The 27,820-nt window shown below is 57.2% G+C and overlaps 1 protein-coding gene across 1 annotated transcript in view; it reads right to left on the bottom strand.

The window, feature by feature from the left end:
* Window positions 1-1,241: 1,241 nt before the first annotated feature.
* Window positions 1,242-27,820, bottom strand: part of LOC132389183 (DC-STAMP domain-containing protein 2-like) — a gene marked incomplete at both ends in the record, with an annotated part of 55,340 nt that continues 28,761 nt past the window's right edge. Inside the window, 2 exons of the mRNA XM_059961643.1 lie at window positions 1,242-1,307; window positions 1,693-1,887. Of these exons, the coding sequence (XP_059817626.1) occupies window positions 1,242-1,307; window positions 1,693-1,887 (261 nt within the window). The remainder of the gene's footprint in view (window positions 1,308-1,692; window positions 1,888-27,820) is intronic.

The raw sequence follows: 27,820 nt of genomic DNA on the forward strand, positions 1-27,820 counted from the left end.
CCCGTGACAGGAGCGACACCTCTCCTCTCTCCCCGTGACAGGAGCGACATCTCTCCCTCCCTCCCTCTCTCTCTCCCCGTGACAGGAGTGACACCTCTCCCTCCCTCCCTCCCTCCCTCACCGTGACAGGAGCGACACCTCTCCCCTCTCTCCCCATGACAGGAGTGACACCTCTCCCCTCCTCCCTCTCTCTCTCCCCATGACAGGAGCGACACCTCTCCCTCCCTCCCTCTCTCTCTCCCCGTGACAGGAGCGACATCTCTCCCTCCCTCACCGTGACAGGAGTGACACCTCTCCCTCCCTCCCTCCCTCCCCGTGACAGGAGTGACACCTCTCCCTCTCTATCATGACAGGAGTGACACTTCTCTCTCCCTTGTTAATGTGGGAGAGCCTGTGGATGCCAAAGTTTGGGATGAAAGTGTTACTGTGATAGACTCGAGATCACGCTCACTTTGCTGTTGCATGCTGGGCAGATGTGGGTGGTGGGGGGGAGCTGATGCTTATGCTGGGGATGGTGGGGAGAGCTGATGACTGTGTGTAGGAGGGGGTATGGGTCTCTGGGTGTTCCTGTTATTTGTTCTGAGGTTTTTCTTCTGTTGTAGGTGTCTGTGAAGAGTAAGAATCTCAGGTGGTGTACTGTATAAATTTTTGATATTAGATGGAACCAGAGATGAAGGAGATTATTGCTGACATAAACAACTGTGGCATAACAGGCAGCAAGGGGAGAGAGGCGGGGAGGGAGAGAGAGAACGGGTGGAGAAGAAGCGGAGAGGGAGGGTAAGAACGAGAATGAGCTGGGAGCAGCTCAGCAGGTCGGGCAGCACCTATGGGTGGGAGTTAACCCTTCAGCACAATGTGTGTATCGGTCTCGATTTCCAGCAACTGCAGTGTCTCTTGTGTCTATGAGAGAGAGAGAGAGAGCGAGACACACACACTCACCCAGCACCGGAGGCCAGGATCATACCTGGCTCTCAGTCCCTTGTGCCCTGGGGAATTACCTTTGCAGTCTTCCCAGTGGAATGAAATCTCTCCTGTAATAGGATGGCCAAAACTGCAGACTGTACTCCCAAGTGAGGCCCAACTCCTATAATCACTACCTGAGTTACAAACACATCCTCCTCCACCTGTAACCACCTCTCTCAGGGGCTTCCTTGCCTATCGAGGGATCGACTAACTGACCCGGCCCCCCAACTTCTGTTTTTGCGTGCCTCAGGGTGGGGGTAAAATTAATCACCACTTACGTTCTGCAATATACTTTTTCAGCTGCGTCTGGACAATTTCTGGGATTACACAGAAGTACTGGATAACTGTGAGGAGAGGGAGGGGGAGGGAAGAGGGAAAGAGAGAGAGAGAGAGAGAGAGATGTCAGAGGCCAAATGCTGGTTTCATTGAAGACCCCCCACCCCATGTCTGTGCCCACCCCGTGCTGTATTCCCTCGCTGCCTACATGGGGCAGTACAGTTACTGCATCACCTTACAGCACCAAGTGTAACATTGGTGTTTAATTCCCGCCACTGCCTGTAAGGAGTTTGCATGTTCTCCCCACGACCGCATGGATTTCTGGTTTCCTCCCACAGTACAAAGGTTGTTAGGAAGTTGTGGGCAAGCTACGTTAATGCCAGAATGTGTACTGACCCTTACCTCCCCAACCCACCAAACACATCCTCCGACTGACACGTAAAGATGGATTACCTGTGACTGCTCCGCACAGCAGCTTCACGTGATAGATGATGTGGCACAGGAAGCCGAGTATGCCGAGCAGGGAGAAGCACTGCGTGAGGGCATCATCGCAGAACTTGATGCACTTCTGGTACGGCTGGCCCATCTCCATGTTGCAGATCTGCCCGATCTGGGCCAGCCAGCGGGTGACGTTCCGCAGGATCCGCACTGCTCCGGCGGAGAGAGGGAGAGGGTTCCGTCAGGCAACTTGCTGGTCCCCGTACCCAGTCGTCGGCACACCCAGCCACCGCTGTCTCCCCAACCCCCCAGCATCTGGCCTCATCACAGCACCAACTGGTCCCCGGTCCGCTGGAATCCCAGACACCGTCAACTAACCCCGCCTCTCTCCACCATAACTTCACAACGGATCCACGGAGAGATGGAGAGGGGGAGTTAGATAGACTGCTCAACTTCGATAACACCCATCACTCACCAGTACACCAACAAATCAAAATCCCTCTCCCTTTCACTACTAAATTCACTTCAAACAATTCCAAAGCACACACCTCACAGCCAATCCACACCTTCACTACGTCCCAACCCTTCATCCCAGAAGCTTCATCAGCAACATCGCCATCCCCCAAATACAACCAATTTCATTCCTAACTACACCCACTCCACCCTCTCCCCTCACCCCTCCCCTCCAACTCTACTCGAGGGAGCTTCACTCTGTGTCTGACCCCGGGAGTGTGTGATGGGACAGTGTAGAGGGAGCTTCACTCTGTGTCTGACCCCGGGAGTGTGTGATGGGACAGTGTAGAGGGAGCTTCACTCTGTGTCTGACCCTGGGAGTGTGAGATGGGACAGTGTAGAGGGAGCTTCACTCTGTGTCTGACCTGGGAGTGTGTGATGGGACAGTGTAGAGGGAGCTTCACTCTGTGTCTGACCCTGGGAGTGTGTGATGGGGACAGTGTGGAGGGAGTTTCACTCTGTGTCTGACCCGGGAGTGTGTGATGGGACGGTGTGGAGGGAGTTTCACTCTGTGTCTGACCCCGGGAGTGTGTGATGGGACGGTGTAGAGGGAGTTTCACTCTGTGTCTGACCCCGGGAGTGTGTGATGGGACAGTGTGGAGGAGATTCATTCTGTCTGACCCCGGGAGTGTCTGCTGGGATGGTGTAGAGGGAGTTTCACTCTGTGTCCTGATCCCAGGAGTGTGTGATGGGACAGTGTAGAGGAGCTTCACTCTGTGTCTGACCCCAGGAGTGTGTGATGGGAAAGTGTGGAGGGAGTTTCACTCTGTGTCTGACCCCGGGAGGGTGTGATGGGACGGTGTGGAGGGAGCTTCACTCTGTGTCTGACCCCGGGAGTATATGATGGGACAGTGTGGAGGGAGATTCACTCTCTGTCTGACCCGGGAGTGTGTGATGGGACAGTTGTAGAGGGAGTTTCACTCTGTGTCTGACCCCGGGAGTGTGTGATGGGATGGTGTGCAGGGAGTTTCACTCTGTGTCTGACCCCCGGGAGTGTGTGATGGGACGGTGTGGAGGGAGTTTCACTCTGTGTCTGATCCCGGAGTGTGTGATGGGACGGTGTGGAGTGAGTTCATTCTGTGTCTGACTCCGGGAGTGTGTGATGGGACAGAATGGAGGGAGTTTCACTCTGTGTCTGACCCGGGAGTGTGTGATGGGACAGGTGTAGAGGGGAGCTTCACTCTGTGTCTGACCCCCGGAGTGTGTGATGGGACAGTGTAGATGGAGTTTCACTCTGTGTCTGACCCCGGAGTATGTGATGGGATGGTGTGGAGGGAGTTTCACTCTGGGTCTGACCCTTGGAGTGTGTGATGGGACGGTGTAGAGGGAGATTCACTCTGTGACTGACCCCCGGGAGTCTGTGATGGACGGTGTGGAGGGAGTGTGTGATGGGACGGTATAGAGGGAGATTCACTCTGTGTCTGACCCCGGGAGTGTGTGATGGGATAGAGTGGAGGGAGTGTGTGATGGGACAGTGTGGAGGGGAGTGTGTGAAGGGTCGGTGTGGAGGGAGTGTGTGATGGGACGGTGTGGAGGGAGTGTGTGATGGGACGGTGTAGAGGGAGATTCACTCAGTGTCTGACCCCGGGATTGTGTGATGGGACGGTGTGGAGGGAGGTTTCACTCTGTGTCTGACCCCGGGAGTGGGTGATGGGACGGTGTGGAGGAGTTTCACTCTGTGTCCTGACCCTGGGAGTGTGTGATGGGACGGGTGTAGAGGGAGTTTCACTCTGTGTCTGACCCGGGAGTGTGTGATGGGATGGTGTAGAGGGAGTTTCACTGTGTGTCTGACCCCGGGAGTGAGTGATGGGACGGTGTGGAGGGAGTTTCACTCTGTGTCTGACCCGGGAGGGTGTGTGATGGGACAGTGTAGAGGGAGTTTCACTCTGTGTCTGACCCCGGGGAGTGTGTGATGGGACGGTGTGCAGGGAGTTTCACTCTGTGTCTGACCCCCGGGAGTGTGTGATGGGACGGTGTGGAGGGAGTTTCACTCTGTGTCTGACCCCGGGAGTATGTAATGGGACGGTGTAGAGGGAGTGTGTCTGACCCCGGGAGTGTGTGATGGGACAGTGTGGAGGGAGTTTCACTCTGTGTCTGACCCCGGGAGTGTGTGATGGGACGGTGTGGAGGGAGATTCACTGTGTGTCTGACCCCTGGAGTGTGTGATGGGACGGTGTGGAGGGAGTTTCACTCTGTGTCTGAACCCGGGAGTGTGTGATGGGACAGTGTGGAGGGAGTGTGTGAAGGGACGGTGTGGAGGGAGTGTGTGATGAGACGGTGTAGAGGGAGATTCACTCTGTGTCTGACCCCGGGAGTGTGTGATGGGACAGTGTGGAGGGAGTGTGTGAAGGGACGGTGTGGAGGGAGTGTGTGATGAGACGGTGTAGAGGGAGATTCACACTGTGTCTGACCCCGGGGGTGTGTGATGGGACTGTGTAGAGGGAGCTTCTCTCTGTGTCTGACCCCGGGGGTGTGTGATGGGACTGTGTAGAGGGAGCTTCTCTCTGTGTCTGACCCCAGAAGTGTGTGATGGGACGGTGTGGAGGGAGTTTCACTCTGTGTCTGACCCCGGGGGTGTGTGATGGGGACTGTGTAGAGGGAGTTTCACTCTGTGTCTTACCCCGGGGGTGTGTGATGGGAGAGTGTATGGGAGTTTCACTCTGTGTCTGACCCCGGGAGTGTGTGAATGGTCGGTGTGGTCCTTCCGGGTGGGGAGGGAGTTTGTGATGGACGGTGTAGAGGGAGATTCACTCTGTGTCTGACCCCAGGAGTGTGTGATGGGACGGTGTAGAGGGAGATTCACTCTGTGTCTGACCCAGGGAGTGTGTGATGGGACAGTGTAGATGGAGTTTCACTCTGTGTCTGACCCCCGGAGTATGCGATGGGATGGTGTGGAGGAGTTTCACTCTGTGTCTGACCCTTGGAGTGTGTGATGGGACGGTGTAGAGGGAGATTCACTCTGTGACTGACCCCCGGGAGTCTGTGATGGACGGTGTGGAGGGAGTGTGTGATGGGACGGTATAGAGGGAGATTCACTCTGTGTCTGACCCCGGAGTGTGTGATGGGATAGAGTGGAGGGAGGTGTGTGATGGGACAGTGTGGAGGGAGTGTGTGAAGGGTCGGTGTGGAGGGAGTGTGTGATGGGACGGTGTGGAGGGAGTGTGTGATGGGACGGTGTAGAGGGAGATTCACTCAGTGTCTGACCCCGGGATTGTGTGATTGGGACGGTGTGGAGGGAGTTTCACTCTGTGTCTGACCCCGGGAGTGGGTGATGGGACGGTGTGGAGGGAGTTTCACTCTGTGTCTGACCCTGGGAGTGTGTGATGGGACGGTGTAGACGGAGTTTCACTCTGTGTCTGACCCCGGGAGTGTGTGATGGGATGGTGCAGAGGGAGTTTCACTGTGTGTCTGACCCCCGGGAGTGAGTGATGGGACGGTGTGGAGGGAGTTTCACTCTGTGTCTGACCCGGGAGTGTGTGATGGACAGTGTAGAGGGAGTTCACTCTGTGTCTGACCCCGGGAGTGTGTGATCGGGACGGTGTGCAGGGAGTTTCACTCTGTGTCTGACCCCCGGGAGTGTGTGATGGGACGGTGTGGAGGGAGTTTCACTCTGTGTCTGACCCCGGGAGTGTGTGATGGGACAGTGTAGATGGAGTTTCACTCTGACCCCCGGAGTATGTGATGGGATGGTGTGGAGGGAGTTTCACTCTGTGTCTGACCCTTGGAGTGTGTGATGGGACGGTGTAGAGGGAGATTCACTCTGTGTCTAACCCCAGAGTGTGTGATGGGACGGTGTGGAGGGAGTGTGTGATGGGACCGGTGTAGAGGAAGATTCACTCAGTGTCTGACCCCGGAGTGTGTGATGGGACAGTGTGGAGGGAGTGTGTGAAGGGTCGGTGTGGAGGGAGTGTGTGATGGGCCGGTGTGGAGGGAGTGTGTGATGGGACGGTGTAGAGGGAGATTCACTCAGTGTCTGACCCCGGGATTGTGTGATGGGACGGTGTGGAGGGAGTTTCACTCTGTGTCTGACCCCGGGAGTGGGTGATGGGACGGTGTGGAGGGAGTTTCACTCTGTGTCTGACCCTGGGAGTGTGTGATGGGACGGTGTAGAGGGAGTTTCACTCTGTGTCTGACCCCGGGAGTGTGTGATGGGATGGTGTAGAGGGAGTTTCACTGTGTGTCTGACCCCAGGGAGTGAGTGATGGGACGGTGTGGAGGGAGTTTCACTCTGTGTCTGACCCGGGAGTGTGTGATGGGACAGTGTAGAGGGAGTTTCACTCTGTGTCTGACCCCGGGAGTGTGTGATGGGACGGTGTGCAGGGAGTTTCACTCTGTGTCTGACCCCCGGGGAGTGTGTGATGGGACGGTGTGGAGGGAGTTTCACTCTGTGTCTGACCCCGGGAGTATGTAATGGGACGGTGTAGAGGGAGTGTGTCTGACCCGGGAGTGTGTGATGGGACAGTGTGGAGGGAGTTTCACTCTGTGTCTGACCCCGGGAGTGTGTGATGGGACGGTGTGGAGGGAGATTCACTGTGTGTCCTGACCCCTGGAGTGTGTGATGGGACGGTGTGGAGGGAGTTTCACTCTGTGTCTGAACCCGGGAGTGTGTGATGGGACAGTGTGGAGGGAGTGTGTGAAGGGACGGTGTGGAGGGAGTGTGTGATGAGACGGTGTAGAGGAGATTCACTCTGTGTCTGACCCCGGGAGTGTGTGATGGGACAGTGTGGAGGGAGTGTGTCTGACCCCGGGGGTGTGTGATGGGACTGTGTAGAGGGAGCTTCTCTCTGTGTCTGACCCCCGGGGGTGTGTGATGGGACTGTGTAGAGGGAGCTTCTCTCTGTGTCTGACCCCAGAAGTGTGTGATGGGACGGTGTGGAGGGAGTTTCACTCTGTGTCTGACCCCGGGGGTGTGTGATGGGACTGTGTAGAGGGAGTTTCACTCTGTGTCTTACCCCGGGGGTGTGTGATGGGAGAGTGTATGGGAGTTTCACTCTGTGTCTGACCCGGGAGTGTGTGAATGGTCGGTGTGGAGGGAGTTTGTGATGGGACGGTGTAGAGGAGATTCACTCTGTGTCTGACCCCAGAGTGTGTGATGGGACGGTGTAGAGGGAGATTCACTCTGTGTCTGACCCAGGGAGTGTGTGATGGACAGTGTAGATGGAGGTTTCACTCTGTGTCTGACCCCCGGAGTATGCGATGGGATGGTGTGGAGGGAGTTTCACTCTGTGTCTGACCCTTGGAGTGTGTGATGGGACGGTGTAGAGGGAGATTCACTCTGTGACTGACCCCCGGGAGTCTGTGATGGGACGGTGTGGAGGGAGTGTGTGATGGGACGGTATAGAGGGAGATTCACTCTGTGTCTGACCCCGGAGTGTGTGATGGGATAGAGTGGAGGGAGTGTGTGATGGGACAGTGTGGAGGAGTGTTGTGAAGGGTCGGTGTGGAGGGAGTGTGTGATGGGACGGGTGTGGAGGGAGTGTGTGATGGGACGGTGTAGAGGGAGATTCACTCAGTGTCTGACCCCCGGGATTGTGTGATGGGACGGTGTGGAGGGAGTTTCACTCTGTGTCTGACCCCGGGAGTGGGTGATGGGACGGTGTGGAGGGAGTTTCACTCTGTGTCTGACCTGGGAGTGTGTGATGGGATGGTGTAGACGGAGTTTCACTCTGTGTCTGACCCCGGGAGTGTGTGATGGGATGGTGCAGAGGGGAGTTTCACTGTGTGTCTGACCCCGGGACGTGAGTGATGGGACGGTGTGGAGGGAGTTTCACTCTGTGTCTGACCCGGGAGTGTGTGATGGGACAGTGTAGAGGGAGTTTTCACTCTGTGTCTGACCCCGGGAGTGTGTGATGGGACGGTGTGCAGGGAGTTTCACTCTGTGTCTGACCCCCGGGAGTGTGTGATGGGACGGTGTGGAGGAGTTTCACTCTGTGTCTGACCCCGGGAGTGTGTGATGGGACAGTGTAGATGGAGTTTCACTCTGACCCCCGGAGTATGTGATGGGATGGTGTGGAGGGAGTTTCACTCTGTGTCTGACCCTTGGAGTGTGTGATGGGACGGTGTAGAGGGAGATTCACTCTGTGTCTAACCCCAGGAGTGTGTGATGGGACGGTGTGGAGGGAGTGTGTGATGGGACGGTGTAGAGGAAGATTCACTCAGTGTCTGACCCCGGGAGTGTGTGATGGGACAGTGTGGAGGGAGTGTGTGAAGGGTCGGTGTGGAGGGAGTGTGTGATGGCCGGTGTGGAGGGAGAGTGTGATGGGACGGTGTAGAGGGAGATTCACTCAGTGTCTGACCCGGGATTGTGTGATGGGACGGTTGTGGAGGGAGTGTGTCTGACCCCAGGAGTGTGTGATGGGACAGTGTGGAGGGAGTTTCACTCTGTGTCTGACCCGGGAGTGTGTGATGGGACGGTGTGGAGGGAGATTCACTGTGTGTCTGACCCCTGGAGTGTGTGATGGGACGGTGTGGAGGGAGTTTCACTCTGTGTCTGAACCCGGGAGTGTGTGATGGGACAGTGTGGAGGGAGTGTGAGAAGGGACGGTGTGGAGGGAGTGTGTGATGGGACGGTGTAGAGGGAGATTCACTCTGTGTCTGACCCCGGGAGTGTGTGATGGGACAGTGTGGAGGGAGTGTGTCTGACCCCGGGGGTGTGTGATGGGACTGTGTAGAGGGAGCTTCTCTCTGTGTCTGACCCCAGGAGTGTGTGATGGGACGGTGTGGATGGAGTTTCACTCTGTGTCTGACCCCGGGGGTGTGTGATGGACTGTGTATGGGAGTTTCACTCTGTGTCTGACCCCGGGAGTGTGTGAAAGGTCGGTGTGGAGGGAGTTTGTGATGGGACGGTTGTAGAGGAGATTCACTCTGTGTCTGACCCCAGGAGTGTGTGATGGGACGGTGTGGAGGGAGTGCGTGATGGGACGGTGTAGAGGGAGATTCACTCTGTGTCTGACCCCAGGAGTGTGTGATGGACAGTGTGGAGGGAGATTCACTCTGTGTCTAACCCAGGAGTGTGTGATGGGACGGTGTGGAGGAGTGCGTGATGGACCGGTGTAGAGGGAGATTCACTCTGTGTCTGACCCCGGAGTGTGTGATGGGACAGTGTGGAGGGAGTGTGTGAAGGGTCGGTGTGGAGGGAGTGTGTGATGGGACGGTGTGGAGGGAGTGTGTGATGGGACGGTGTAGAGGGAGATTCACTCAGTGTCTGACCCCGGGATTGTGTGATGGGACGGTGTGGAGGGAGTTTCACTCTGTGTCTGACCCCGGGAGTGGGTGATGGGATGGTGTAGAGGGGAGCTTCACTCTGTGTCTGACTCCGGGAGTGTGTGATGGGAAAGTGTGGAGGGAGTTTCACTCTGTGTCTGATCCCGGGATTGTGTGATGGGACGGTGTGGAGGGAGTTTCACTCTGTGTCTGACCCCGGGAGTGGGTGATGGGACGGTGTGGAGGGAGTTTCACTCTGTGTCTGACCCCGGGAGTGTGTGATGGGACGGTGTAGAGGGAGTTTCACTTTGTGTCTGACCCCGGGAGTGTGTGATAGGATGGTGTGCAGGGAGTTTCACTCTGTGTCTGACCCCCGGGAGTGTGTGATGGGACGGTGTGGAGGGAGTTTCACTCTGTGTCTGACCCCGGGAGTATGTGATGGGACGGTGTAGAGGGAGCTTCACTCTGTGTCTGACCCCGGGAGTGTGTGATGGGACAGTGTAGATGGAGTTTCACTCTGACCCCCGTAGTATGTGATGGGATGGTGTGGGGGGAGTTTCACTCTGTGTCTGACCCTTGGAGTGTGTGATGGGACGGTGTAGAGGGAGATTCACTCTGTGTCTAACCCCAGGAGTGTGTGATGGGACGGTGTGGAGGGAGTGTGTGATGGGACGGTGTAGAGGGAGATTCACTCTGTGTCTGACCCCGGGAGTGTGTGATGGGACAGTGTGGAGGGAGTGTGTGAAGGGTCGGTGTGGAGGGAGTGTGTGATGGGCCGGTGTGGAGGGAGTGTGTGATGGGACGGTGTAGAGGGAGATTCACTCAGTGTCTGACCCCGGGATTGTGTGATGGGACGGTGTGGAGGGAGTGTGTCTGACCCCGGGAGTGTGTGATGGGACGGTGTGGAGGGAGATTCACTGTGTGTCTGACCCCGGGAGTGTGTGATGGGACGGTGTGGAGGGAGATTCACTGTGTGTCTGACCCCTGGAGTGTGTGATCAGACAGTGTGGAGGGAGTGTGTGAAGGGACGGTGTGGAGGGAGTGTGTGATGGGACGGTGTAGAGGGAGATTCACTCTGTGTCTGACCCCGGGAGTGTGTGATGGGACAGTGTGGAGGGAGTGTGTCTGACCCCGGGGGTGTGTGATGGGACTGTGTAGAGGGAGCTTCTCTCTGTGTCTGACCCCGGGGGTGTGTGATGGGACAGTGTGGAGGGAGTTTCACTCTGTGTCTGACCCCGGGAGTGTGTGATGGGACAGTGTGGAGGGAGTGTGTGAAGGGTCGGTGTGGAGGGAGTGTGTGATGGGACGGTGTGGAGGGAGTGTGTGATGGGACGGTGTAGAGGGAGATTCACTCAGTGTCTGACCCCGGGATTGTGTGATGGGACGGTGTGGAGGGAGTTTCACTCTGTGTCTGACCCCGGGAGTGGGTGATGGGATGGTGTAGAGGGAGCTTCACTCTGTGTCTGACTCCGGGAGTGTGTGATGGGAAAGTGTGGAGGGAGTTTCACTCTGTGTCTGATCCCGGGATTGTGTGATGGGACGGTGTGGAGGGAGTTTCACTCTGTGTCTGACCCCGGGAGTGGGTGATGGGACGGTGTGGAGGGAGTTTCACTCTGTGTCTGACCCCGGGAGTGTGTGATGGGACGGTGTAGAGGGAGTTTCACTCTGTGTCTGACCCCGGGAGTGTGTGATGGGATGGTGTGCAGGGAGTTTCACTCTGTGTCTGACCCCCGGGAGTGTGTGATGGGACGGTGTGGAGGGAGTTTCACTCTGTGTCTGACCCCGGGAGTATGTGATGGGACGGTGTAGAGGGAGCTTCACTCTGTGTCTGACCCCGGGAGTGTGTGATGGGACAGTGTAGATGGAGTTTCACTCTGACCCCCGTAGTATGTGATGGGATGGTGTGGGGGGAGTTTCACTCTGTGTCTGACCCTTGGAGTGTGTGATGGGACGGTGTAGAGGGAGATTCACTCTGTGTCTAACCCCAGGAGTGTGTGATGGGACGGTGTGGAGGGAGTGTGTGATGGGACGGTGTAGAGGGAGATTCACTCTGTGTCTGACCCCGGGAGTGTGTGATGGGACAGTGTGGAGGGAGTGTGTGAAGGGTCGGTGTGGAGGGAGTGTGTGATGGGCCGGTGTGGAGGGAGTGTGTGATGGGACGGTGTAGAGGGAGATTCACTCAGTGTCTGACCCCGGGATTGTGTGATGGGACGGTGTGGAGGGAGTGTGTCTGACCCCGGGAGTGTGTGATGGGACGGTGTGGAGGGAGATTCACTGTGTGTCTGACCCCGGGAGTGTGTGATGGGACGGTGTGGAGGGAGATTCACTGTGTGTCTGACCCCTGGAGTGTGTGATCAGACAGTGTGGAGGGAGTGTGTGAAGGGACGGTGTGGAGGGAGTGTGTGATGGGACGGTGTAGAGGGAGATTCACTCTGTGTCTGACCCCGGGAGTGTGTGATGGGACAGTGTGGAGGGAGTGTGTCTGACCCCGGGGGTGTGTGATGGGACTGTGTAGAGGGAGCTTCTCTCTGTGTCTGACCCCGGGGGTGTGTGATGGGACAGTGTGGAGGGAGTTTCACTCTGTGTCTGACCCCGGGAGTGTGTGATGGGACAGTGTGGAGGGAGTGTGTCTGACCCCGGGGGTGTGTGATGGGACTGTGTAGAGGGAGATTCACTCTGTGTCTGACCTCAGGAGTGTGTGATAGGACAGCGTAGAGGGAGATTCACTCTGTGTCTGACCCCGGGAGTGTGTGATGGGACAGTGCGGAGGGAGTTTCACTCTGTGTCTGACCCCGGGAGTGTGTGATGGGACGGTGTGGAGTGAGTTTCACACTGTGTCTGACCTCAGGAGTGTGTGATGGGACGGTGTAGAGGGAGATTCACTCTGTGTCTGACCCCTGGAGTGTGTGATGGGACGGTGTGGAGGGAGTTTCACTCTGTGTCTGACCTCAGGAGTGTGTGATGGGACAGCGTAGAGAGAGATTCACTCTGTGTCTGACCTCAGGAGTGTGTGACGGGACGGTGTAGAGGGAGATTCACTCTGTGTCTGACCCCGGGAGTGTGTGATGGGACTGTGTGGAGGGAGTTTCACTCTGTGTCTGACCCCGGGAGTGTGTGATGGGACAGTGTGGAGGGAGTTTCACTCTGTGTCTGACCCCGGGCGTGTGTGATGGGACGGTGTGGAGGGAGTTTCACTCTGTGTCTGACCTCAGGAGTGTGTGATGGGACGGTGTAGAGGGAGATTCACTCTGTGTCTGACCCCGGGAGTGTGTGATGGGACAGTGTAGATGGAGTTTCACTCTGACCCCCGGAGTATGTGATGGGATGGTGTGGAGGGAGTTTCACTCTGTGTCTGACCCTTGGAGTGTGTGATGGGACGGTGTAGAGGGAGATTCACTCTGTGTCTAACCCCAGGAGTGTGTGATGGGACGGTGTGGAGGGAGTGTGTGATGGGACGGTGTAGAGGGAGATTCACTCTGTGTCTGACCCCGGGAGTGTGTGATGGGACAGTGTGGAGGGAGTGTGTGAAGGGTCGGTGTGGAGGGAGTGTGTGATGGGACCGTGTGGAGGGAGTGCGTCTGACCCCGGGAGTGTGCGATGGGACAGTGTGGAGGGAGTTTCACTCTGTGTCTGACCCCGGGAGTGTGTGATGGGACGGTGTAGAGGGAGATTCACTCAGTGTCTGACCCCGGGATTGTGTGATGGGACGGTGTGGAGGGAGTGTGTCTGACCCCGGGATTGTGTGATGGGACAGTGTGGAGGGAGTGTGTGAAGGGACGGTGTGGACGGAGTGTGTGATGGGACGGTGTAGAGGGAGATTCACTCTGTGTCTGACCCCGGGAGTGTGTGATGGGACAGTGTGGAGGGAGTGTGTCTGACCCCGGGGGTGTGTGATGGGACTGTGTAGAGGGAGCTTCTCTCTGTGTCTGACCCCAGGAGTGTGTGATGGGACGGTGTGGATGGTGTTTCACTCTGTGTCTGACCCCGGGGGTGTGTGATGGGAGAGTGTATGGGAGTTTCACTCTGTGTCTGACCCCGTGAGTGTGTGAATGGTCGGTGTGGAGGGAGTTTGTGATGGGACGGTGTAGAGGGAGATTCACTCTGTGTCTGACCCCAGGAGTGTGTGATGGGACGGTGTAGAGGGAGATTCACTCTGTGTCTGACCCCGGGAGTGTGTGATGGGACAGTGTAGATGGAGTTTCACTCTGTGTCTGACCCCCGGAGTATGTGATGGGATGGTGTGGAGGGAGTTTCACTCTGTGTCTGACCCCGGGAGTGTGTGATGGGACGGTGTGCAGGGAGTTTCACTCTGTGTCTGACCCCGGGAGTGGGTGATGGGACGGTGTGGAGGGAGTTTCACTCTGTGTCTGACCCCGGGAGTGTGTGATGGGACAGTGTGGAGGGAGTTTCACTCTGTGTCTGACCCTTGGAGTGTGTGATGGGACGGTGTAGAGGGAGATTCACTCTGTGTCTAACCCCAGGAGAGTGTGATGGGACGGTGTGGAGGGATTGCGTGATGGGACGGTGTAGAGGGAGATTCACTCTGTGTCTGACCCCGGGAGAGTGTGATGGGACAGTGTGGAGGGAGTGTGTGAAGGGTCGGTGTGGAGGGAGTGTGTGATGGGACGGTGTGGAGGGAGTGTGTGATGGGACGGTGTAGAGGGAGATTCACTCAGTGTCTGACCCCGGGATTGTGTGATGGGACGGTGTGGAGGGAGTGTGTCTGACCCCGGGAGTGTGTGATGGGACAGTGTGGAGGGAGTTTCACTCTGTGTCTGACCCCGGGAGTGTGTGATGGGACGGTGTGGAGGGAGATTCACTGTGTGTCTGACCCCTGGAGTGTGTGATGGGACGGTGTGGAGGGAGTTTCACTCTGTGTCTGACCCCGGGAGTGTGCGATGGGACAGTGTGGAGGGAGTGTGTGAAGGGACGGTGTGGAGGGAGTGTGTGATGGGACGGTGTAGAGGGAGATTTACTCTGTGTCTGACCCCGGGAGTGTGTGATGGGATAGTGTGGAGGGAGTGTGTCTGACCCCGGGGGTGTGTGATGGGACTGTGTAGAGGGAGCTTCTCTCTGTGTCTGACCCCAGGAGTGTGTGATGGGACGGTGTGGAGGGAGTTTCACTCTGTGTCTGACCCCGGGGGTGTGTGATGGGACTGTGTAGAGGGAGTTTCACTCTGTGTCTGACCCCGGGAGTGGGTGATGGGAGAGTGTATGGGAGTTTCACTCTGTGTCTGACCCCGGGAGTGTGTGAATGGTCGGTGTGGAGGGAGTGTGTGATGGGACGGTGTAGAGGGAGATTCACTCTGTGTCTGACCCCGGGAGTGTGTGATGGGACGGTGTAGAGGGAGATTCACTCTGTGTCTGACCCCGGGAGTGTGTGATGGGACAGTGTGGAGGGAGTTTCACTCTGTGTCTGACCCCGGGAGTGTGTGATGGGACAGTGTGGAGGAGCTTCACTCTGTGTCTGACTCCGGGAGTGTGTGATGGGACGGTGTGGAGGGAGTTTCACTCTGTGTCTGACCCTGGGAGTGTGTGATGGGACAGTGTGGAGGGAGTTTCACTCTGTGTCTGACCCCGGGAGTGTGTGATGGGACAGTGTGGAGGAGCTTCACTCTGTGTCTGACCCCGGGAGTGTGTGATGGGACAGTGCGGAGGGAGTTTCACTCTGTGTCTGACCCCGGGAGTCTGTGATGGGACGGTGTGGAGGGAGTTTCACACTGTGTCTGACCTCAGGAGTGTGTGATGGGATGGTGTAGAGGGTGATTCACTCTGTGTCTGACCCCGGGAGTGTGTGATGGGACAGTGCGGAGGGAGTTTCACTCTGTGTCTGACCCCGGGAGTGTGTGATGGGACGGTGTGGAGGGAGTTTCACACTGTGTCTGACCTCAGGAGAGTGTGATGGGACGGTGTAGAGGGAGATTCACTCTGTGTCTGACCCCGGGAGTGTGTGATGGGACAGTGTGGAGGGAGTTTCACTCTGTGTCTGACCCCGGAAGTGTGTGATGGGACAGTGTGGAGGGAGTGTGTCTGACCCCGGGGGTGTGTGATGGGACTGTGTAGAGGGAGCTTCTCTCTGTGTCTGACCCCAGGAGTGTGTGATGGGACGGTGTGGATGGTGTTTCACTCTGTGTCTGACCCCGGGGGTGTGTGATGGGAGAGTGTATGGGAGTTTCACTCTGTGTCTGACCCCGGGAGTGTGTGAATGGTCGGTGTGGAGGGAGTTTGTGATGGGACGGTGTAGAGGGAGATTCACTCTGTGTCTGACCTCAGGAGTGTGTGATGGGACAGCGTAGAGGGAGATTCACTCTGTGTCTGACCCCGGGAGTGTGTGATGGGACAGTGCGGAGGGAGTTTCACTCTGTGTCTGACCCCGGGAGTGTGTGATGGGACGGTGTGGAGTGAGTTTCACACTGTGTCTGACCTCAGGAGTGTGTGATGGGACGGTGTAGAGGGAGATTCACTCTGTGTCTGACCCCTGGAGTGTGTGATGGGACGGTGTGGAGGGAGTTTCACTCTGTGTCTGACCTCAGGAGTGTGTGATGGGACAGCGTAGAGGGAGATTCACTCTGTGTCTGACCCCGGGAGTGTGTGATGGGACAGTGTGGAGGGAGTGTGTGAAGGGACGGTGTGGAGGGAGTGTGTGATGGGACGGTGTAGAGGGAGATTTACTCTGTGTCTGACCCCGGGAGTGTGTGATGGGATAGTGTGGAGGGAGTGTGTCTGACCCCGGGGGTGTGTGATGGGACTGTGTAGAGGGAGCTTCTCTCTGTGTCTGACCCCAGGAGTGTGTGATGGGACGGTGTGGAGGGAGTTTCACTCTGTGTCTGACCCCGGGGGTGTGTGATGGGACTGTGTAGAGGGAGTTTCACTCTGTGTCTGACCCCGGGAGTGGGTGATGGGAGAGTGTATGGGAGTTTCACTCTGTGTCTGACCCCGGGAGTGTGTGAATGGTCGGTGTGGAGGGAGTGTGTGATGGGACGGTGTAGAGGGAGATTCACTCTGTGTCTGACCCCGGGAGTGTGTGATGGGACGGTGTAGAGGGAGATTCACTCTGTGTCTGACCCCGGGAGTGTGTGATGGGACAGTGTGGAGGGAGTTTCACTCTGTGTCTGACCCCGGGAGTGTGTGATGGGACAGTGTGGAGGAGCTTCACTCTGTGTCTGACTCCGGGAGTGTGTGATGGGACGGTGTGGAGGGAGTTTCACTCTGTGTCTGACCCTGGGAGTGTGTGATGGGACAGTGTGGAGGGAGTTTCACTCTGTGTCTGACCCCGGGAGTGTGTGATGGGACAGTGTGGAGGAGCTTCACTCTGTGTCTGACCCCGGGAGTGTGTGATGGGACAGTGCGGAGGGAGTTTCACTCTGTGTCTGACCCCGGGATTCTGTGATGGGACGGTGTGGAGGGAGTTTCACACTGTGTCTGACCTCAGGAGTGTGTGATGGGATGGTGTAGAGGGTGATTCACTCTGTGTCTGACCCCGGGAGTGTGTGATGGGACAGTGCGGAGGGAGTTTCACTCTGTGTCTGACCCCGGGAGTGTGTGATGGGACGGTGTGGAGGGAGTTTCACACTGTGTCTGACCTCAGGAGAGTGTGATGGGACGGTGTAGAGGGAGATTCACTCTGTGTCTGACCCCGGGAGTGTGTGATGGGACAGTGTGGAGGGAGTTTCACTCTGTGTCTGACCCCGGGAGTGTGTGATGGGAAAGTGTGGAGGGAGTGTGTCTGACCCCGGGGGTGTGTGATGGGACTGTGTAGAGGGAGCTTCTCTCTGTGTCTGACCCCAGGAGTGTGTGATGGGACGGTGTGGATGGTGTTTCACTCTGTGTCTGACCCCGGGGGTGTGTGATGGGAGAGTGTATGGGAGTTTCACTCTGTGTCTGACCCCGGGAGTGTGTGAATGGTCGGTGTGGAGGGAGTTTGTGATGGGACGGTGTAGAGGGAGATTCACTCTGTGTCTGACCTCAGGAGTGTGTGATGGGACAGCGTAGAGGGAGATTCACTCTGTGTCTGACCCCGGGAGTGTGTGATGGGACAGTGCGGAGGGAGTTTCACTCTGTGTCTGACCCCGGGAGTGTGTGATGGGACGGTGTGGAGTGAGTTTCACACTGTGTCTGACCTCAGGAGTGTGTGATGGGACGGTGTAGAGGGAGATTCACTCTGTGTCTGACCCCTGGAGTGTGTGATGGGACGGTGTGGAGGGAGTTTCACTCTGTGTCTGACCTCAGGAGTGTGTGATGGGACAGCGTAGAGGGAGATTCACTCTGTGTCTGACCCCGGGAGTGTGTGATGGGACAGTGCGGAGGGAGTTTCACTCTGTGTCTGACCCCGGGAGTGTGTGATGGGACGGTGTGGAGTGAGTTTCACACTGTGTCTGACCTCAGGAGTGTGTGATGGGACGGTGTAGAGGGAGATTCACTCTGTGTCTGACCCCGGGAGTGTGTGATGGGACTGTGTGGAGGGAGTTTCACTCTGTGTCTGACCCCGGGAGTGTGTGATGGGACAGTGTGGAGGGAGTTTCACTCTGTGTCTGACCCCGGGCGTGTGTGATGGGACGGTGTGGAGGGAGTTTCACTCTGTGTCTGACCTCAGGAGTGTGTGATGGGACGGTGTAGAGGGAGATTCACTCTGTGTCTGACCCCGGGAGTGTGTGATGGGACAGTGTAGATGGAGTTTCACTCTGACCCCCGGAGTATGTGATGGGACGGTGTAGAGGGAGATTCACTCTGTGTCTAACCCCAGGAGTGTGTGATGGGACGGTGTGGAGGGAGTGTGTGATGGGACGGTGTAGAGGGAGATTCACTCTGTGTCTGACCCCGGGAGTGTGTGATGGGACAGTGTGGAGGGAGTGTGTGAAGGATCGGTGTGGAGGGAGTGTGTGATGGGACGGTGTGGAGGGAGTGCGTCTGACCCCGGGAGTGTGCGATGGGACAGTGTGGAGGGAGTTTCACTCTGTGTCTGACCCCGGGAGTGTGTGATGGGACGGTGTAGAGGGAGATTCACTCAGTGTCTGACCCCGGGATTGTGTGATGGGACGGTGTGGAGGGAGTGTGTCTGACCCCGGGATTGTGTGATGGGACAGTGTGGAGGGAGTGTGTGAAGGGACGGTGTGGAGGGAGTGTGTGATGGGACGGTGTAGAGGGAGATTCACTCTGTGTCTGACCCCGGGAGTGTGTGATGGGACAGTGTGGAGGGAGTGTGTCTGACCCCGGGGGTGTGTGATGGGACTGTGTAGAGGGAGCTTCTCTCTGTGTCTGACCCCAGGAGTGTGTGATGGGACGGTGTGGATGGTGTTTCACTCTGTGTCTGACCCCGGGGGTGTGTGATGGGAGAGTGTATGGGAGTTTCACTCTGTGTCTGACCCCGGGAGTGTGTGAATGGTCGGTGTGGAGGGAGTTTGTGATGGGACGGTGTAGAGGGAGATTCACTCTGTGTCTGACCCCAGGAGTGTGTGATGGGACGGTGTAGAGGGAGATTCACTCTGTGTCTGACCCCGGGAGTGTGTGATGGGACAGTGTAGATGGAGTTTCACTCTGTGTCTGACCCCCGGAGTATCTGATGGGATGGTGTGGAGGGAGTTTCACTCTGTGTCTGACCCCGGGAGTGTGTGATGGGACGGTGTGGAGGAGCTTCACTCTGTGTCTGACTCCGGGAGTGTGTGATGGGACGGTGTGGAGGGAGTGTGTGATGGGACGGTGTAGAGGGAGATTCACTCTGTGTCTGACCCCGGGAGTGTGTGATGGGACAGTGTAGATGGAGTTTCACTCTGTGTCTGACCCCCGGAGTATCTGATGGGATGGTGTGGAGGGAGTTTCACTCTGTGTCTGACCCCGGGAGTGTGTGATGGGACGGTGTGGAGGGAGTTTCACTCTGTGTCTGACCCCGGGAGTGGGTGATGGGACGGTGTGGAGGGAGTTTCACTCTGTGTCTGACCCCGGGAGTGTGTGATGGGACAGTGTGGAGGGAGTGTGTGAAGGGACGGTGTGGAGGGAGTGTGTGATGGGACGGTGTAGAGGGAGATTCACTCTGTGTCTGACCCCGGGAGTGTGTGATGGGACAGTGTAGATGGAGTTTCACTCTGTGTCTGACCCCCGGAGTATCTGATGGGATGGTGTGGAGGGAGTTTCACTCTGTGTCTGACCCCGGGAGTGTGTGATGGGACGGTGTGGAGGGAGTTTCACTCTGTGTCTGACCCCGGGAGTGGGTGATGGGACGGTGTGGAGGGAGTTTCACTCTGTGTCTGACCCCGGGAGTGTGTGATGGGACAGTGTGGAGGGAGTTTCACTCTGTGTCTGACCCCGGGAGTGTGTGAATGGTCGGTGTGGAGGGAGTGTGTGATGGGACGGTGTAGAGGGAGATTCACTCTGTGTCTGACCCCGGGAGTGTGTGATGGGACGGTGTAGAGGGAGATTCACTCTGTGTCTGACCCCGGGAGTGTGTGATGGGACAGTGTGGAGGGAGTTTCAGTCTGTGTCTGACCCCGGGAGTGTGTGATGGGACAGTGTGGAGGAGCTTCACTCTGTGTCTGACTCCGGGAGTGTGTGATGGGACGGTGTGGAGGGAGTTTCACTCTGTGTCTGACCCTGGGAGTGTGTGATGGGACAGTGTGGAGGGAGTTTCACTCTGTGTCTGACCCCGGGAGTGTGTGATGGGACAGTGTGGAGGAGCTTCACTCTGTGTCTGACCCCGGGAGTGTGTGATGGGACAGTGCGGAGGGAGTTTCACTCTGTGTCTGACCCCGGGAGTCTGTGATGGGACGGTGTGGAGGGAGTTTCACACTGTGTCTGACCTCAGGAGTGTGTGATGGGACGGTGTAGAAGGTGATTCACTCTGTGTCTGACCCCGGGAGTGTGTGATGGGACAGTGCGGAGGGAGTTTCACTCTGTGTCTGACCCCGGGAGTGTGTGATGGGACGGTGTGGAGGGAGTTTCACACTGTGTCTGACCTCAGGAGTGTGTGATGGGACGGTGTAGAGGGAGATTCACTCTGTGTCTGACCCCGGGAGTGTGTGATGGGACAGTGTGGAGGGAGTTTCACTCTGTGTCTGACCCCGGGAGTGTGTGATGGGACAGTGTGGAGGGAGTGTGTCTGACCCCGGGGGTGTGTGATGGGACTGTGTAGAGGGAGCTTCTCTCTGTGTCTGACCCCAGGAGTGTGTGATGGGACGGTGTGGATGGTGTTTCACTCTGTGTCTGACCCCGGGGGTGTTTGATGGGAGAGGGTATGGAAGTTTCACTCTGTGTCTGACCCCGGGAGTGTGTGAATGGTCGGTGTGGAGGGAGTTTGTGATGGGACGGTGTAGAGGGAGATTCACTCTGTGTCTGACCTCAGGAGTGTGTGATGGGACAGCGTAGAGGGAGATTCACTCTGTGTCTGACCCCGGGAGTGTGTGATGGGACAGTGCGGAGGGAGTTTCACTCTGTGTCTGACCCCGGGAGTGTGTGATGGGACGGTGTGGAGTGAGTTTCACACTGTGTCTGACCTCAGGAGTGTGTGATGGGACGGTGTAGAGGGAGATTCACTCTGTGTCTGACCCCTGGAGTGTGTGATGGGACGGTGTGGAGGGAGTTTCACTCTGTGTCTGACCTCAGGAGTGTGTGATGGGACAGCGTAGAGGGAGATTCACTCTGTGTCTGACCCCGGGAGTGTGTGAATGGTCGGTGTGGAGGGAGTTTGTGATGGGACGGTGTAGAGGGAGATTCACTCTGTGTCTGACCTCAGGAGTGTGTGATGGGACAGCGTAGAGGGAGATTCACTCTGTGTCTGACCCCGGGAGTGTGTGATGGGACAGTGCGGAGGGAGTTTCACTCTGTGTCTGACCCCGGGAGTGTGTGATGGGACGGTGTGGAGTGAGTTTCACACTGTGTCTGACCTCAGGAGTGTGTGATGGGACGGTGTAGAGGGAGATTCACTCTGTGTCTGACCCCTGGAGTGTGTGATGGGACGGTGTGGAGGGAGTTTCACTCTGTGTCTGACCTCAGGAGTGTGTGATGGGACAGCGTAGAGGGAGATTCACTCTGTGTCTGACCCCGGGAGTGTGTGATGGGACAGTGCGGAGGGAGTTTCACTCTGTGTCTGACCCCGGGAGTGTGTGATGGGACGGTGTGGAGTGAGTTTCACACTGTGTCTGACCTCAGGAGTGTGTGATGGGACGGTGTAGAGGGAGATTCACTCTGTGTCTGACCCCGGGAGTGTGTGATGGGACTGTGTGGAGGGAGTTTCACTCTGTGTCTGACCCCGGGAGTGTGTGATGGGACAGTGTGGAGGGAGTTTCACTCTGTGTCTGACCCCGGGCGTGTGTGATGGGACGGTGTGGAGGGAGTTTCACTCTGTGTCTGACCTCAGGAGTGTGTGATGGGACGGTGTGGAGGGAGATTCACTGTGTGTCTGACCCCTGGAGTGTGTGATGGGACGGTGTGGAGGGAGTTTCACTCTGTGTCTGACCCCGGGAGTGTGTGATGGGACAGTGTGGAGGGAGTGTGTGAAGGGACGGTGTGGAGGGAGTGTGTGATGGGACGGTGTAGAGGGAGATTCACTCTGTGTCTGACCCCGGGAGTGTGTGATGGGACAGTGTAGATGGAGTTTCACTCTGTGTCTGACCCCCGGAGTATCTGATGGGATGGTGTGGAGGGAGTTTCACTCTGTGTCTGACCCCGGGAGTGTGTGATGGGACGGTGTGGAGGGAGTTTCACTCTGTGTCTGACCCCGGGAGTGGGTGATGGGACGGTGTGGAGGGAGTTTCACTCTGTGTCTGACCCCGGGAGTGTGTGATGGGACAGTGTGGAGGGAGTTTCACTCTGTGTCTGACCCTTGGAGTGTGTGATGGGACGGTGTAGAGGGAGATTCACTCTGTGTCTAACCCCAGGAGTGTGTGATGGGACGGTGTGGAGGGAGTGCGTGATGGGACGGTGTAGAGGGAGATTCACTCTGTGTCTGACCCCGGGAGAGTGTGATGGGACAGTGTGGAGGGAGTGTGTGAAGGGTCGGTGTGGAGGGAGTGTGTGATGGGACGGTGTGGAGGGAGTGTGTGATGGGACGGTGTAGAGGGAGATTCACTCAGTGTCTGACCCCGGGATTGTGTGATGGGACGGTGTGGAGGGAGTGTGTCTGACCCCGGGAGTGTGTGATGGGACAGTGTGGAGGGAGTTTCACTCTGTGTCTGACCCCGGGAGTGTGTGATGGGACGGTGTGGAGGGAGATTCACTGTGTGTCTGACCCCTGGAGTGTGTGATGGGACGGTGTGGAGGGAGTTTCACTCTGTGTCTGACCCCGGGAGTGTGTGATGGGACAGTGTGGAGGGAGTGTGTGAAGGGACGGTGTGGAGGGAGTGTGTGATGGGACGGTGTAGAGGGAGATTTACTCTGTGTCTGACCCCGGGAGTGTGTAATGGGATAGTGTGGAGGGAGTGTGTCTGACCCCGGAGGTGTGTGATGGGACTGTGTAGAGGGAGATTCTCTCTGTGTCTGACCCCAGGAGTGTGTGATGGGACGGTGTGGAGGGAGTTTCACTCTGTGTCTGACCCCGGGGGTGTGTGATGGGACTGTGTAGAGGGAGTTTCACTCTGTGTCTGACCCCGGGAGTGGGTGATGGGAGAGTGTATGGGAGTTTCACTCTGTGTCTGACCCCGGGAGTGTGTGAATGGTCGGTGTGGAGGGAGTGTGTGATGGGACAGTGTAGAGGGAGATTCACTCTGTGTCTGACCCCGGGAGTGTGTGATGGGACAGTGTAGATGGAGTTTCACTCTGACCCCCGGAGTATGTGATGGGACGGTGTAGAGGGAGATTCACTCTGTGTCTAACCCCAGGAGTGTGTGATGGGACGGTGTGGAGGGAGTGTGTGATGGGACGGTGTAGAGGGAGATTCACTCTGTGTCTGACCCCGGGAGTGTGTGATGGGACAGTGTGGAGGGAGTGTGTGAAGGGTCGGTGTGGAGGGAGTGTGTGATGGGACGGTGTGGAGGGAGTGCGTCTGACCCCGGGAGTGTGCGATGGGACAGTGTGGAGGGAGATTCACTCTGTGTCTGACCCCGGGATTGTGTGATGGGACGGTGTGGAGGGAGTGTGTCTGACCCCGGGATTGTGTGATGGGACAGTGTGGAGGGAGTGTGTGAAGGGACGGTGTGGAGGGAGTGTGTGATGGGACGGTGTAGAGGGAGATTCACTCTGTGTCTGACCCCGGGAGTGTGTGATGGGACAGTGTGGAGGGAGTGTGTCTGACCCCGGGGGTGTGTGATGGGACTGTGTAGAGGGAGCTTCTCTCTGTGTCTGACCCCAGGAGTGTGTGATGGGACGGTGTGGATGGTGTTTCACTCTGTGTCTGACCCCGGGGGTGTGTGATGGGAGAGTGTATGTGAGTTTCACTCTGTGTCTGACCCCGGGAGTGTGTGAATGGTCGGTGTGGAGGGAGTTTGTGATGGGACGGTGTAGAGGGAGATTCACTCTGTGTCTGACCCCAGGAGTGTGTGATGGGACGGTGTAGAGGGAGATTCACTCTGTGTCTGACCCCGGGAGTGTGTGATGGGACAGTGTAGATGGAGTTTCACTCTGTGTCTGACCCCCGGAGTATCTGATGGGATGGTGTGGAGGGAGTTTCACTCTGTGTCTGACCCCGGGAGTGTGTGATGGGACGGTGTGGAGGAGCTTCACTCTGTGTCTGACTCCGGGAGTGTGTGATGGGACGGTGTGGAGGGAGTGTGTGATGGGACGGTGTAGAGGGAGATTCACTCTGTGTCTGACCCCGGGAGTGTGTGATGGGACAGTGTAGATGGAGTTTCACTCTGTGTCTGACCCCCGGAGTATCTGATGGGATGGTGTGGAGGGAGTTTCACTCTGTGTCTGACCCCGGGAGTGTGTGATGGGACGGTGTGGAGGGAGTTTCACTCTGTGTCTGACCCCGGGAGTGGGTGATGGGACGGTGTGGAGGGAGTTTCACTCTGTGTCTGACCCCGGGAGTGTGTGATGGGACAGTGTGGAGGGAGTGTGTGAAGGGACGGTGTGGAGGGAGTGTGTGATGGGACGGTGTAGAGGGAGATTCACTCTGTGTCTGACCCCGGGAGTGTGTGATGGGACAGTGTAGATGGAGTTTCACTCTGTGTCTGACCCCCGGAGTATCTGATGGGATGGTGTGGAGGGAGTTTCACTCTGTGTCTGACCCCGGGAGTGTGTGATGGGACGGTGTGGAGGGAGTTTCACTCTGTGTCTGACCCCGGGAGTGGGTGATGGGACGGTGTGGAGGGAGTTTCACTCTGTGTCTGACCCCGGGAGTGTGTGATGGGACAGTGTGGAGGGAGTTTCACTCTGTGTCTGACCCCGGGAGTGTGTGAATGGTCGGTGTGGAGGGAGTGTGTGATGGGACGGTGTAGAGGGAGATTCACTCTGTGTCTGACCCCGGGAGTGTGTGATGGGACGGTGTAGAGGGAGATTCACTCTGTGTCTGACCCCGGGAGTGTGTGATGGGACAGTGTGGAGGGAGTTTCAGTCTGTGTCTGACCCCGGGAGTGTGTGATGGGACAGTGTGGAGGAGCTTCACTCTGTGTCTGACTCCGGGAGTGTGTGATGGGACGGTGTGGAGGGAGTTTCACTCTGTGTCTGACCCTGGGAGTGTGTGATGGGACAGTGTGGAGGGAGTTTCACTCTGTGTCTGACCCCGGGAGTGTGTGATGGGACAGTGTGGAGGAGCTTCACTCTGTGTCTGACCCCGGGAGTGTGTGATGGGACAGTGCGGAGGGAGTTTCACTCTGTGTCTGACCCCGGGAGTCTGTGATGGGACGGTGTGGAGGGAGTTTCACACTGTGTCTGACCTCAGGAGTGTGTGATGGGACGGTGTAGAAGGTGATTCACTCTGTGTCTGACCCCGGGAGTGTGTGATGGGACAGTGCGGAGGGAGTTTCACTCTGTGTCTGACCCCGGGAGTGTGTGATGGGACGGTGTGGAGGGAGTTTCACACTGTGTCTGACCTCAGGAGTGTGTGATGGGACGGTGTAGAGGGAGATTCACTCTGTGTCTGACCCCGGGAGTGTGTGATGGGACAGTGTGGAGGGAGTTTCACTCTGTGTCTGACCCCGGGAGTGTGTGATGGGACAGTGTGGAGGGAGTGTGTCTGACCCCGGGGGTGTGTGATGGGACTGTGTAGAGGGAGCTTCTCTCTGTGTCTGACCCCAGGAGTGTGTGATGGGACGGTGTGGATGGTGTTTCACTCTGTGTCTGACCCCGGGGGTGTGTGATGGGAGAGGGTATGGAAGTTTCACTCTGTGTCTGACCCCGGGAGTGTGTGAATGGTCGGTGTGGAGGGAGTTTGTGATGGGACGGTGTAGAGGGAGATTCACTCTGTGTCTGACCTCAGGAGTGTGTGATGGGACAGCGTAGAGGGAGATTCACTCTGTGTCTGACCCCGGGAGTGTGTGATGGGACAGTGCGGAGGGAGTTTCACTCTGTGTCTGACCCCGGGAGTGTGTGATGGGACGGTGTGGAGTGAGTTTCACACTGTGTCTGACCTCAGGAGTGTGTGATGGGACGGTGTAGAGGGAGATTCACTCTGTGTCTGACCCCTGGAGTGTGTGATGGGACGGTGTGGAGGGAGTTTCACTCTGTGTCTGACCCCGGGAGTGTGTGAATGGTCGGTGTGGAGGGAGTTTGTGATGGGACGGTGTAGAGGGAGATTCACTCTGTGTCTGACCTCAGGAGTGTGTGATGGGACAGCGTAGAGGGAGATTCACTCTGTGTCTGACCCCGGGAGTGTGTGATGGGACAGTGCGGAGGGAGTTTCACTCTGTGTCTGACCCCGGGAGTGTGTGATGGGACGGTGTGGAGTGAGTTTCACACTGTGTCTGACCTCAGGAGTGTGTGATGGGACGGTGTAGAGGGAGATTCACTCTGTGTCTGACCCCTGGAGTGTGTGATGGGACGGTGTGGAGGGAGTTTCACTCTGTGTCTGACCTCAGGAGTGTGTGATGGGACAGCGTAGAGGGAGATTCACTCTGTGTCTGACCCCGGGAGTGTGTGATGGGACAGTGCGGAGGGAGTTTCACTCTGTGTCTGACCCCGGGAGTGTGTGATGGGACGGTGTGGAGTGAGTTTCACACTGTGTCTGACCTCAGGAGTGTGTGATGGGACGGTGTAGAGGGAGATTCACTCTGTGTCTGACCCCGGGAGTGTGTGATGGGACTGTGTGGAGGGAGTTTCACTCTGTGTCTGACCCCGGGAGTGTGTGATGGGACAGTGTGGAGGGAGTTTCACTCTGTGTCTGACCCCGGGCGTGTGTGATGGGACGGTGTGGAGGGAGTTTCACTCTGTGTCTGACCTCAGGAGTGTGTGATGGGACGGTGTGGAGGGAGATTCACTGTGTGTCTGACCCCTGGAGTGTGTGATGGGACGGTGTGGAGGGAGTTTCACTCTGTGTCTGACCCCGGGAGTGTGTGATGGGACAGTGTGGAGGGAGTGTGTGAAGGGACGGTGTGGAGGGAGTGTGTGATGGGACGGTGTAGAGGGAGATTCACTCTGTGTCTGACCCCGGGAGTGTGTGATGGGACAGTGTAGATGGAGTTTCACTCTGTGTCTGACCCCCGGAGTATCTGATGGGATGGTGTGGAGGGAGTTTCACTCTGTGTCTGACCCCGGGAGTGTGTGATGGGACGGTGTGGAGGGAGTTTCACTCTGTGTCTGACCCCGGGAGTGGGTGATGGGACGGTGTGGAGGGAGTTTCACTCTGTGTCTGACCCCGGGAGTGTGTGATGGGACAGTGTGGAGGGAGTTTCACTCTGTGTCTGACCCTTGGAGTGTGTGATGGGACGGTGTAGAGGGAGATTCACTCTGTGTCTAACCCCAGGAGTGTGTGATGGGACGGTGTGGAGGGAGTGCGTGATGGGACGGTGTAGAGGGAGATTCACTCTGTGTCTGACCCCGGGAGAGTGTGATGGGACAGTGTGGAGGGAGTGTGTGAAGGGTCGGTGTGGAGGGAGTGTGTGATGGGACGGTGTGGAGGGAGTGTGTGATGGGACGGTGTAGAGGGAGATTCACTCAGTGTCTGACCCCGGGATTGTGTGATGGGACGGTGTGGAGGGAGTGTGTCTGACCCCGGGAGTGTGTGATGGGACAGTGTGGAGGGAGTTTCACTCTGTGTCTGACCCCGGGAGTGTGTGATGGGACGGTGTGGAGGGAGATTCACTGTGTGTCTGACCCCTGGAGTGTGTGATGGGACGGTGTGGAGGGAGTTTCACTCTGTGTCTGACCCCGGGAGTGTGTGATGGGACAGTGTGGAGGGAGTGTGTGAAGGGACGGTGTGGAGGGAGTGTGTGATGGGACGGTGTAGAGGGAGATTTACTCTGTGTCTGACCCCGGGAGTGTGTAATGGGATAGTGTGGAGGGAGTGTGTCTGACCCCGGGGGTGTGTGATGGGACTGTGTAGAGGGAGATTCTCTCTGTGTCTGAC

Source organism: Hypanus sabinus, unplaced genomic scaffold (genome assembly GCF_030144855.1).
Source record: "Hypanus sabinus isolate sHypSab1 unplaced genomic scaffold, sHypSab1.hap1 scaffold_494, whole genome shotgun sequence".
NCBI classification, from domain to species: Eukaryota; Metazoa; Chordata; class Chondrichthyes; order Myliobatiformes; family Dasyatidae; genus Hypanus; species Hypanus sabinus.